The sequence below is a fragment of the Volvox carteri genome (assembly GCF_000143455.1).
Source record: "Volvox carteri f. nagariensis unplaced genomic scaffold VOLCAscaffold_7, whole genome shotgun sequence".
Classification (NCBI taxonomy): domain Eukaryota; kingdom Viridiplantae; phylum Chlorophyta; class Chlorophyceae; order Chlamydomonadales; family Volvocaceae; genus Volvox; species Volvox carteri.
Genome location: NW_003307550.1, coordinates 2,344,998 through 2,357,472, shown reverse-complemented (window position 1 = coordinate 2,357,472; position 12,475 = coordinate 2,344,998). Strand labels below are relative to the sequence as shown.

Here is a 12,475-nt window from a genome sequence, read left to right as displayed (position 1 = left end):
AGGGGAATGGGTTCTGTGCTGTCTGGCATCAGAGTAGAGACCACGTAGGTGGCTTGTGGGAGTGGAGAGGAGGTGGGAAAGCGGTGGAGAAGAGTGATTTGGAGGTGGAGAACAGGTGTTGCTGGTTCTGGCCGGTCAGGGTCAGGAGGGGAGGGATTTCGGTGTGGTTAGCGGGAGCAGGCAGCGTCTGTGAGCCGTGCCTTCTCCGGGCTTTATTGGGGGGCGCCGTGCTGGCTTGTCATCCCCCCCGGGGCTTTAGGTGTTTTTGCTGTGTCTCGCGCTGGGCTGCATCCGAGAGCCCGCAACCCCCAGGAGGAGACTGACGTGCGGACCAGTTTCGCCTCGTTTGTGAGTGGACCGGCGAGGTAGTGGTGGCCACCCTCGGGAAGTGTTCGTTGTTCGTTGCTCGTGGTAGTTGAACAGCTGGCCTTCGAGGACCAGTGTGCGAGTACTCGCTTTGTGTTGGTCTTCTCTGTGCATCCGTATTCGGCTTTTGTGGTGCGTCGTCTCAGGCCCGTGGTCCTCCGTGTATCCCTTGCCTTGCTGGCTGCGTGGGGCCCTGGGTTTTGAGTGTGTAGAGGAGGCCCCCGAATAGAGCCCCTGCCCCCGGTGGTGTTTTCTTTTTGTTCTTGTTTTGGCAGTCAAGAGAGACGAGAGCGCGTGAATAGGCAGGCCAGGCGAAGTGGCGCCTTTCGTGCGGTTCTTGCATAGCTCGGTTAGCAGTCTTCTGCGCCGCTGTGTTGCCTAGCCAGGGGCTGGGAGAGCGTCCCGGTTGGCGTGAGTGAGGGAATGAGGCGCGCGCGGAGGAACAGACGGACGTAAAGCCGCGCGCCCATCCCTGCGCTGTGTTTCGGCCCGGTCAGGGCCCCCGGTGCTCGTCCTTTATCGGGCGAGCCGCCCACAGTGTAACACCCCATCAACAACAACAACAACAACAACACCTTTGTCACGGGCGCCGCGACAGTGCTGTCGGTGTTTCGTAACACGCACTTCGCGCGGGCTTTGCCGCCGTGTTTGGGGACATTTCCAAGTAAAGCCGTTACTGGTCCATAGCTTATTGAATTACTTGAAAAGGACAAGCCGTCTGAGCAAGCTTTCAGCAACTTTGACTCTACGTACGGCAACACGTTCCCGAGCCTAACTCAGCGAACCATCACAGCTTTCATCCATCCACGCGGCGGTCACTCCCTGGGGTGTGCAGCCCAATTTCCAGGCGACCACCAGGTTTATGGCAGGTAACTTCCTAGTGACAACCTTCTAACTATAAGGGAGTTATTTTCTCAGTAACCACTTGGTCACTACTTGCTAGTAAAAGCACTGCTCTTTCACCATATCATGCTCGCCTTCGTCCCAGCCGATACATCCCTTCCCCTTGCACACTGTGCTTGATTATTTTTGTTTGTTGGAGTGGCTAATGGCTTCGCAGTGTGCTGTAAGGCCTCTCCCCCTTCACACATGCGGCACGGTTCCATAGCGTCCATCTATCGCCCAAACCAGCCGCATAACACCAGCTCCACCCTTTTTCCCGATGTGTGCGTGTATATGTGTTTTTGTGTGCAGCCACCAAAATCAACGAACATTGTGTTTGATTCCGAACTCATGGCAATGTGCATCTAGCCATTATCTCACTGTGCTACGGACGGAGGCAGCTAGGCACATCGAAACAGACAGACAGACAAACAGACACCGAAAACGGGATCAACAAGTCATCCGGAGATGAATCATACATAATCATGTTAATGAAAAACTATTTTTGAATCTTTACCACAGCCGTTCAAACTCCGCCGAGACAGACAGGGAAGGCGTGCTCGCAAACCTCTGGAGGGTGACAGGGGTCACATTCCTCCGCCAGGCCGGTGGAAGCTTGCACTTCTCTTCTAACGCCTGCTGTGTATGTTTTTCAGAGATCAACTGGTTAATAACTCGTTAATATCATTAAGAACGGCTCGCATTGTAACCGAGTAGAATAAACACCACCGAAAAAAACGAAAACACCATTAACACCATCATGCAGAATAAACACCACAAACGAAACACCATTAACACCATCATTTCAAGAACAGGTCTGCGCCCATCCCCCCAAAAAAGTCATCGTGACCTAAGTACAAAGGTTGGATGTTGGAAGTACGGTAGCAGCGGGTTGTGATGGCAGACAGTGCGTGTGTTTGGACGCGCGGGCAGCACCGGCGACCTTCTGGTAACATCCGCGGTAATGTCCGTCATGCGGTAATGTCGCACCCCACATCCGGTACGTGACGGAGGATAGGGCCTTCCGTTCGGAAACGATCCTTCCATTCCGTTAGAATCCAATCCAATTTCGCAACCGTCCGGCAAATGATTATAGCATCGAAAACGTCTGCTGCCGCAGGGAATGAGGCTCGGCGCCCTCATCACCCCGCCAGCCCTATATCTTAAAGCGCATCAGATGCAGGCCTCGGTCCACTGCGCCCCTACATTCCCGCTCCAGCTGCTGTGCTGCAGGTTCCTTGGTTTCTCGCTCCCTAGCCCAATCGACTATCCAGGAGGACCATCAAGCACCAGCCAGCCGCCGTACGCCATCAATGACATTTTCGCACCGCAAAAGACAACAGCCACATCGCCGCGCCCCACTACTTCTGCGTGTGCGTGTGTGATAAGGGCCCGGCCGGGATGCGAGTTACAGTGGCTTGAGCGAATGACCACCATGGCCGTCATGGGTTGAGCCATGGGCGGCGCCATGGCCGCCGAAGCCGCGACCCGCAGGACAGCGCACAGCTCTGTCCACAAGCACAGGCGCTACCCGGCCGCAACCGAAAAAAGAAATCGCCCTCGGACTAACCTGCTGCCACGATGGGCGCTGACCGGCAGCCGTCGTTCCTCGCGCCCCGCACAACGCCCCATTTGGAGCCCTAAGCAGGGGGTGCACGCACCCACACCAACCCGCCGTACATTTCCACATGTCGCTTACACTACTCCGAAAGTGTGGCCTTGCTTAAACCAAGCAAGCTACTGGTACTCACATTCGATGAATTCGCGTATGTAGATCACGCCTAGAAACATGTATGTATGTACAGGCCGTGTAACACTCATAATGTTTTTTTCACGCCAGCGGCCCTTTTGAAGGCAGCTGCAGTCAACATAAGCTCTAGTGGTGATGATATGTACGAAAACATACACCAACGCGGACGGGGCTATGTAATGCAAAGCAGAACAATTCCAACAATTTCCCGTATGCACGATTCCATCTGGTGCACGGCATGCCGAGAGGACGCAGCTCATGCCAGTGCCCTGCATCCGCATGCCCATCTCTACCTAACCCCCCGGCGACCTGTCCGTATGTATAAGCAATTTGACATGCGCTCGCACGGTCATCAGCCGGATGGCAGCAGCAGCAGGTAGGTGCGCAAGCTGCATGGCCTGCTTCCTTCCGGCTCGCCCACCCCTACATGCACCCATCCCATCGAGCTCACAGTAATGAAAGTCATTCATAATTTTATGCAGCTTAGCTGCTTATCATCTAACAACGTTTCGAATAAAAGAATGGACATAAGTTTGTATGGCATTAATAACATTCATTCTTAGATCTTCTTCTTAATCAGACTCCTCGGCGGCTTATGTGTGGGCCAAAGCAACCACACGAGCAAAACGCCAACCTATCCCGCCAGCCCGCATGGGAAGACGAATGCGTCGAAGTCGCATCCAGTGGCGCTGCGGGGCCCTGGCGGCTCTCTTTTAAGCATGTGCACCACCACCTAACCGCCTAACCATCTTAATATCCACGCACAAGTCCCGCACGCACAGCCACATGACTTGGCTCGTGTTCGACTCAACCCTATACACCACAGGCCATTCACGCGCAAGGCCGTCCGCAACTGCGAAAGCAACGGCAGTAGCTGCCCACGGCCGAGCTGCTGCCTCCAACACTACACACGCCTGAACCCGCCGGCGCCGGTGCGTGGGTCTTTTGGCTCACCAGGTGGGCCAACCAACCAACCAACCAACCAACCAAACCAACCAGCCAACCAACCAACCAAACGATAAACACCGTCGGCGGCTTGCATGGCATGGCGCAGAGCTTAATGCTTCATGGTCATACATAATACATACATACGCACACTCGCGTGATTGTAGGTGACCTCGCTCCAAGCATATCAGCCTGCCTTCCGACGCAGCCTATAACCCGCTCAGCCGCGCCAGACACTCCCACTCCACGCCACTCCACTCCGCTCCACTCCCTCATAGAAGAACGATGTCAGATGTGGGATGCAGTGAGTCGATGATGGAAGGAGTTGACCCGGAGTTCTCCCGACTGCTATCCAGGCGAGCCAATCCACCGCGGCCGCCGGGGTCAGCAGCGGCACGCGGCTCCCTTTGCAACGGCTCCTGCGGCTGCTGCACGAGCCGCTGCTGCAGCTTCTCCTGCTGTAACACCCGCAGCTGCATCCCCTGCGGCTGCACACCCCGCTGCGGTTGCCGCTGCTGCTGCTGGCGTTGCTCCTCAAATGCTTCCGCTCGGATGCCGCGCTCGATGTTGACAAGGCACTGGATCACAACATCGAGCCGCGGGCGGCCATCGGGATTGTGGCTGAGACAGCGGCGACCCAGCTCAATTATTGGCGCGGCCATGGGTTCATCTTCGGGCCAGAGGAGGCTCAGATGACCCTCCCGAACTCCTATGACTACATCCGCTGTGGAACCGTAAATGTACACGGAATATACACACCGAAGGGCACCCAGGGGGGTCGTGGTCATGTGACATAAAACAACGTGGCCGCGTATGCGCGTGCGAGAGCGATGAAATTACTCATAGGCATACTTATATTGAGTCCCCGCGAGTTTCTTTTTTTTTGCGCTCGTGTGTGGCGCGTTCGAACATTGTGCGGTTTATGGTCAATTCACCGTGTGTGCAGGGCACCCCGTGCACCGCTTACCAGGATTAGCAGCTGCGAACAGCATGCGCTAGGCGGCTAGAGAGCGGGTGACAAGGGAGGAGGAGGAGTTGACGGATTGATATGCGGGAGAAAGATGCATGCGGACAGTCGGGCGACTTGGGAGTGCTGCACCACCAGCAGGCGACGAAATGAACGCTCTGCGGCGCTCTGGTAGCAGTGAACAGCAAACGGCACATCTACATCTGGTCTAAAGCACACACACACACACATGCACACGCACACACACAATCGGAGCTGAAAAACGGTGCGGGACTCCACACACGCTGTTCATTTTCCCCTCCATCCACACAGCTGATGTACGGCAGCCAGTGTACGGAACTAATCGGAACTCACGTTGGCGGCAGCCTGCAAACGGTCGCTGCGCCGTCAGCATCTCCCAGAGCACCACACCAAAGGCCCAGACATCAGTTGCACGGCTGACTTTTCCGCCAAATGCCTCCTGAAGGATTGAGGGTTGAGGACGTCACCGCGTGGACCCCGTTGGTGGCTGTGGGTGGCTGGCTGAGCTACGGGAAGGCGACATGCAGGCCCACGCAAACTGCGCAACTTGGGATGTTCGCGGCCGCGGTCAGGGCCGATCAGTGGCTAGATTAGACTAGATTAGCCTCCACATGGCATTGGCCCCGAAACTAAACTCAATCCAATAAATCTTACATCGTCTCGCATTCCAGACAGGGGCCCCGTCGCCTTAACATCACCCGCTTTGGGGCCAAGCCAGCACTAGCGTGGGGAGCGTTTGTGGCGTGTGGTATATGAGGGTGGGTGCTGCAGATGCTGCCACGCGCCGTGCGACAGCGCAGCTTTTGCTGCACAACCGTCGCGTCTTGTGTACTGCACAGTGAAGAGACGACATGAACTGAAAAATGTCATGTATCTGCCACACGCACGTACCGGGGCCATGTAGGCGATGGAGCCCCAGCTGTCCGTGAACAGGCTGTCGGCGGTGATGGGTAGCACGTGCGCCAGTCCAAAGTCCGCGACCTGTTTCGTAAGCAGTGGCCCTTAGCTTGAAGCTGTTCTAGATGGTAGCCCCATACAGGTAGAGGTGCAGGGATGGAAAGAACTCATCATGTCAGGGGTGCAACTCCCCGCGAAATAATAAAAAAAATCAAAGATATGTATATGTATTATGTAAAAAAATAATGTAAATTCCTACTAAGGTTTATGTCGACCTTGAAACAGGAAAAAAATCTTCAATTGATTTTAACAAAAAAAAGTTTTCTAGAGAGACTATGGAAAAAACAGTACGCTACAGCAGGCTGTAATTATTTTGTACAATCCGCCAAGATCAGCTCACACCTTTACCGCCTCAACCACCTCCGACGAGAAACACCAACCTGGCAACCTTTGCCATCCTTTGCCTTACCTTGACCACGAAGCCGCGCCTGTCTTCCCGAGACGAGTTCAGCAGCACGTTGGCGGGCTGGAGTTGTTTTAGGAGCACCGGGAAAAGGAAGGCAAGGGAAGGGAAGGGTTGTGCGACTTGGGGGATCATGCCTGGGGCCTAGCCCGCCACCATCCAGGTGTCGGTACCATCCATTTTATTTTAAGTATGCCGGCAGTAGTTTGAATTACAAGGGAGCACAGAGTTTAAATCGCCGGACGATCCAAGGAAGGCCTCTCTTCAAAGGAGAGCAGAAAATTCAGACACACACGACAACACTGTGTGTCTTCCCACCGCCATCCACCCAAACCCAACACTCAGCCAACCTCCATATCACAACACCATCCCATCATCACCTCCCGCACCTTGAAGTCCCCGTGAACGACCCCGCAGTCGTGGAGGTGCAATAACCCACGTGCGATCTCCGCGGCGGTGCGCAGCAGTGCGCGCCGTGCCAGCCTCAGACCCCACTGCGATGTAGGTCGAAATATATTCCTGCGGATGGCGTTGTCCAACGTACCGCGATCGCAATGCTCCTGGATGATGATCACCACGGTTTTACCGGTTTCGGCCTGGCGGTTGGTGGCGGTTGGTGGCGGTTAGCGGCGTGAGTGGTGGCGGCGTGGTTGATTTCGGTTAGGTGGCGGATGACAGATTACGCAGGCGTTATTTGCAGCGGCTTTGCTGTCGGCCCGAGTTGGCCCCGAGTAGCATGGGAGGGCCCGTAGGTGAGCAGCAGCAGCAACATAGCAATGCACAGCGAGCAGTTGCAGCATGGTGGACTATAACTTTACAGCATGGCATTCTGTGTGTGTGTGTGTGTGTGTGTGTGTGTGTGTGTATGTTACATGTTTGGGGGTGCGTGACCCCATACCTGTAGAACTACCCATACGAGCCGAAGGCCCAAGGGCAGTATCTATACGCCTAAAAGCCACGGAGAAAAGAAAACACCGCACTATCAGCCTAGGTTGGCGCCCAAAGGGGATAACTGAGTTGCGGTGAGCCCACATATGCTCCAGACGCCAGACGCCAGACGTGCTGGCTCCCAATGCATGACCTCCAACATGCTCTGTTTATGATCGAATCCCTCTTCCGCACGAATAGAATTATAGGCTGGCCATTCCAACAACACGTGTTTTCATCCTCGACAAGGTTATTGGTGCCACAACAGCGGCAAAACCGCTGCTCCCTGGGGACATGGTGCTTGGTGCATGGCATTCGTACCTACCCCAAGCGTGTGCAGGACTTGGTGCAGCACGAACAGCGGGTCGGACCCGTCATGTAATCCCGTAGGGTCTCCGAAACCATCCTCTGGAAAAGGCCCGGGAAATATATGCAATAAGAAAAATCGTCTCAAGGGAAATGGAAGAGGTGACGGTTCGCAGATTGGGGGTTGGGGGTGTAAATAGCGCACTATGAAGTTGAGTCAAAGGACCCGGTTCATGCCATGAGCTTTGGCATGAAGCAAGGGTGGCTTGCGTATCGAATATGGGTGTGTGCTCTGGATGCTGGTGTTCCAGGACACGAAGGATCTGGAAGGAAGGCCCAATCAGTCCACTGTGCCGTCAGCGAACGGCCAGGCTGGAGAATTTGGCCGCCGGCATTTAAGCCAGCGCCAGAGTTTTTTCGCTTTATGCGTTTTGCCGTTTCGACAAAGTCTTGCTGTCAGCGCTACTGGCCCACCGGCCGGGCGAATTAAGAGCTGCTTTGCCTCCGGGACGCCTACAACCGACAGCGCGCGCTTCATCCAAAGTAAAAAATATATATCATAGAATTGCAACTTAGAATTTCAGAGTTGCATTACTGCCGTAATACTGCGAAGCCATCACTTGCGCGGCTCATCTTCATTCATCCATTTGGAATCTAACAGATGAAATTAAATTAAACCATATTTAAAACGTAACTTGATCCGTGTGGGTCTCGTGGGCGGCATCCTAACCTTACCTGACCTCAGCGGGACGGGTTCTAGGGCTCGTGGCAGACGAGGGTCACGGTTGGCATCCCTGTTGGGGACGTGGGTAACGAATACGGCAAGCGCACAAGCAGAGGTATATATGAGTATCTTCAAAGCGCCCTCGCGTCCAGGCAAAGGGACAGTCAGCGGCTGCAGAAGCCTCCAAGGCCAAGCATTGAGTTAGGCACCCTTCCCCACGCTACCCAGCGTGATAAGGTCTAAAAGGCGCATGCATCAATTCTCTGCAATGCACTCCAGGCCGGACCTGTGTTGCCGGGAAGTAGTCAACAAAAGCCCCATCGGTTGAGCAAATCAGGAAATGCGTAAATAAATGGATGGGCAAGTGAAGGCATTTAAGGATTCTATTGGCGACGAAGTGGAAACGTCGGAAAGGGAGTCCTAATGCGAAGGGAGTTGCACATTGTAAACAGGACTGGAACCTGACAGGCTGGCGACGGGGCCAACGGCGACCGGCCGGGATGGTGGCGATAACAGTTGTTGATGGGGTGTTACACTGTGGGCGGCTCGCCCCGAGAAAGGACGAGCAGTTGTCGTTGCTGTTGTTGTTATAACAGCGGGCTACCAAATTTCTACACCGTAATGTGTGCAAAGAAACCGAGGAGCCAAAGGGCACATCGCCTGTCGCTGCAATAGACACACATAGCCTGGAAAGAAGAGCAAAGGCGATAGCAGTGTTGACGACGATGGAGTCCGCACTTCCCTGCCCTCGCATGCCCTCTCGCGCACACACCTTTCGCCCTCCAGAAGATCAAAAAATTCGTGCGTAAGATGTGCACAACGGGTGGCGTACGTCTGCATGCATGGTGTGAACACACATGGTGCGCATATGTCGGATTTGATTTCCACGGCCTGGGTGCAGCAATATCAGGAGCAGCAGCAGCAGCAGCAGTAACAGCAGCAGCAGAAGCCTTCCTTTCGAAGTCCCTTGTTGCATTGCGTACTATCATGGCTGAAACCCCCCTTGGAGGAAAGGCACATCGCGCTCAGGCGCGCCGCGCCCAGGCGAGCGGGGGGCCGGACCACAACGTCCTACCACCGCTCGGTTTCACAATAATAGTAATAATGACAATTGGCCCTCCGTGGGAGGTGGGCGCCCCCCTCAAGCTTTCACGGACGGCTCGCGCGCTCCTGCGGAACTTCTAATTTGTAACTTGCACAACAACTCAGAGCATGTTGGAGGCCATGCAATGGGAACCCGCACGTCTGGCGAGGATGTTGGAACGTATGTGGGCTCACCGAAACTCAATTACCCCCTTTGGACGCTAATCTGGGCTGATGTGCGGTGTTTTTCCTTTTCTCCGTGGCTTTTAGGCGTTGTAGTATTGCCCTTGGGCCTTCGGCTCGTATGGGTAGTCTTACAGGTATGGGGTCACGCACCCCCCAACCATGTAACACACACACAACAACTCCATCAGCGCAGCTCTAGGTTGTTTGGGATAGAACCAGCTAGTGATAAATGTGTTGTTACCACGCATGTGATAACAATGCGTGGTAACAACGCTGAGGTGAGGTGCATTTGCGACAGTCGCGGGGGTGCCGGGAAGCTTGTGAGGTACACGTTGGTATACAGACGCATATCAGTCAGGTAGGCTGACAGGCAGGCAGGCAGGCAACAAGGATCTTGGTGGCATCTGAGCACATCCGATAGGAACCTACCAGGACGGTGTTTGGGTGGACGAGTCTCGGACTTAGCAGAACCTCGCGGATGGCGGCCTTTTCCAAACCTCTGGAAAGCATGATCTTGACAGCACAGTTGACACCGCGATAGGTACCTGTACGAGCGCAGATCCCCGCAACCCGCGCATCCAGGTAGAATGTGTGATTGAGACAAAAAAGACTGTATAAAAGAACATTATGCGCGATTGAGGAAAGCGCAGGTCCTGGGCGATTGCAGTTGAAAGCGCACCTGGGACGACGATGCCGTAGGTCCCTCGTCCGAGTTCGCGTTGCTGTAGGCACAGGCCTTCCATAACATTGCGGGCATCACAGAGAGTGACATTTTCAGGAAGCACATCTTGAATGCGTGAAGCGTTGATGCCGTTTGGTACCGACGACGACGCCATGGGAACAGCTTGCCCAGTTGCAGAAGCTGCAGCGCCCTCGTGGCTTCTCCTGATAGGGCAAAGATTACCAGTCCTTTCATCGCTGGTGCGGTCCTGCTGTGTGTTAGATTCCGATAACCCTCTATTGCTTCCCTCATTCTCCTGCAGCCGAGCTCTCGCATCTGCATTAGAAGTGGGAAGACTGCTGGAAGGAATCCTATTCCTTACAAACAACCCACGCCCAAAGCAAGCGCTGAACATTATGCTGCAAGTTGTTCAGCGGATGAATTGCAGATTCCGAGCACGTTATATGCTGCCTTAAATACATGTGTCCTCTTAATGCGCCTGTGTCTTATCTTAATGGATGCGTTTGTCGACGGGCTGTTCTTGGCGCTGCACAGAGAGGCTGACTAAGCCCTCGTACGAATGACGGCATAACAGCATCCTGTCCACAAAAACTCTAAAACAATAATGTGAAATTATCATAGAACACTCCTAGGAAGTTTTGGCTAACATTTGACTTTTTGAACCCTAAGCATGAGTAAGTGTCCGTCAACGTTATGCCTTTTCAGATTACGAATGGCGAGCCAAAGCAATGCAAGATAACTTTTTTCACCTGGTTGAAATACTGTATACCGGCCTATGTCTGCATTTTTAATAACCTGCCTAATTGCAGACTGCCGTGCACGGTTTGCCCCCGGACCCACTTGCCGTGCATGTCATATCCCGCAAGCACCTGCTTCGAGCTGAGCAGGTTTTTTAACCATATTATTCAGGGTTTAGCATGAGAGGTGACATGGCTGTGGTAGGGTATGAGCCTGCATGAGTCAGACAGTTTGCCGACAGGCGTTTGCGTGTCTTTATCGCCAATGAGACTACTTCCTGCAACGTAACTCATTTTGGTTATTTCAGCAATAAGAATCTTTGATGCAAGTTTGCAAAGGACTGTCATGGCAAAGGTCGCAAACCATATGCCCAACACAGGTGGACAACACCAGGTGTTCCTCACGTTTACACGGAACGGTTGGTTTACGTCTTACGGGACAAAACGGTTTGATGTTGAGCCGTTCGCGTGCCCTGGCAGCCCAGATGTCTGCGCTGCGGATCGATTGTGCGGTCATATGCGCACAATGGTTGCGCTGGCCATAACTTGCGCAAACCACAGGTGCTGGGGGCTGCGTGTGGGCTGCAGTGGGGCAACAGCAACTGCTTCCTGCAGTCGAGGGCGTTAACGTTAATCACTGCTTGCTGCAGCTACTACGTACCTAAAGCTACTGGACATAAAAGCACACACGAGGACATCGTTTCTGTTTACATCCCAGCGACTGACGGATAACTTTTTGTATCGCTATCGCAGCATGACTACTCACTTAGTCATGCGAACGAAAAGATTTCCTAACCATTTGGTTTCCCTTTAGAAGACCCGTCGCGAAGGACCCTTCTTGAAGGACCATTCGGTGGCCCATGGTTAAAGCCTTTACGTGGTCCAAACGGTTTAGATTTAACCAAGCTTAAAAATGATATTCAACCTTGGCAAGAACGCACTATTATGCATGGTTAGATGCCATACTGCAGTGGCCTGTCTGTTTTCTGCGCCAACGTTTGGCGTTTGTGCGTGGACAATCTGGGAGTCACCAGCAGGAGGGAGGACCCCTGCCATGGGGAGCGCGGGTAGCCAATCCACACGGAAGTGTCATGGTTTACATGGGCCCAGACGTGCAACGTTTTGTGTCAGTGTTTGGTTGCATGGGCAGAATACCAGGGGCAACTTCATGGGCCATGCCCCGCCCAACGGAGAGCTCGATGGATTAAGGCACAGAACGCATGTGGAGCACACATTCTTCTCGACAGACATCTGCATTTTCATTTGTTTTCATTTTAGCTCGTGGTACTGAGTTTAGCGGTGTATCGGAGATTTGCAATTGTTTCCACCCGAACCTATTCATGCTTACGAGTATTGTGGGATAAACTGGACAAACTGCCGATGAAGTGTGGTAGGAAAACAGTGGGGCCTCGGCGACTGACTTGACTGGGTATTGCAGTTGTGGCCCTGAGTGCTTGCCATCCTACATTGCCAGAGTACGGTAAACAGGTGTGCAAGTTTTCCTGCTCCATGTCCTGGGATCGAAACCAATACGCACAT

General features: G+C 53.7%; 2 protein-coding genes across 2 annotated transcripts; one reads left to right on the top strand and one right to left on the bottom strand.

Annotated features, from left to right (window-relative positions):
* Positions 1–3,315: 3,315 nt before the first annotated feature.
* VOLCADRAFT_88106 (uncharacterized protein) lies at positions 3,316–4,740 on the top strand (the record flags this gene model as incomplete). The annotated part of the gene is made up of 4 exons (XM_002947777.1): positions 3,316–3,374; positions 3,825–3,955; positions 4,222–4,247; positions 4,417–4,740. 4 exons carry the CDS (start codon positions 3,316–3,318, stop codon positions 4,738–4,740), a joined length of 540 nt encoding a protein of 179 aa, XP_002947823.1.
* Positions 4,741–4,915: 175 nt separating this feature from the next.
* Positions 4,916–11,099, bottom strand: VOLCADRAFT_88105 (uncharacterized protein; the record flags this gene model as incomplete). The annotated part of the gene is made up of 11 exons (XM_002947656.1): positions 4,916–4,938; positions 5,265–5,370; positions 5,823–5,912; positions 6,298–6,354; positions 6,681–6,887; positions 7,544–7,626; positions 8,260–8,318; positions 9,021–9,082; positions 9,947–10,062; positions 10,197–10,514; positions 11,069–11,099. 11 exons carry the CDS (start codon positions 11,097–11,099, stop codon positions 4,916–4,918), a joined length of 1,152 nt encoding a protein of 383 aa, XP_002947702.1.
* Between the last annotated feature and the right edge of the window lie 1,376 nt (positions 11,100–12,475).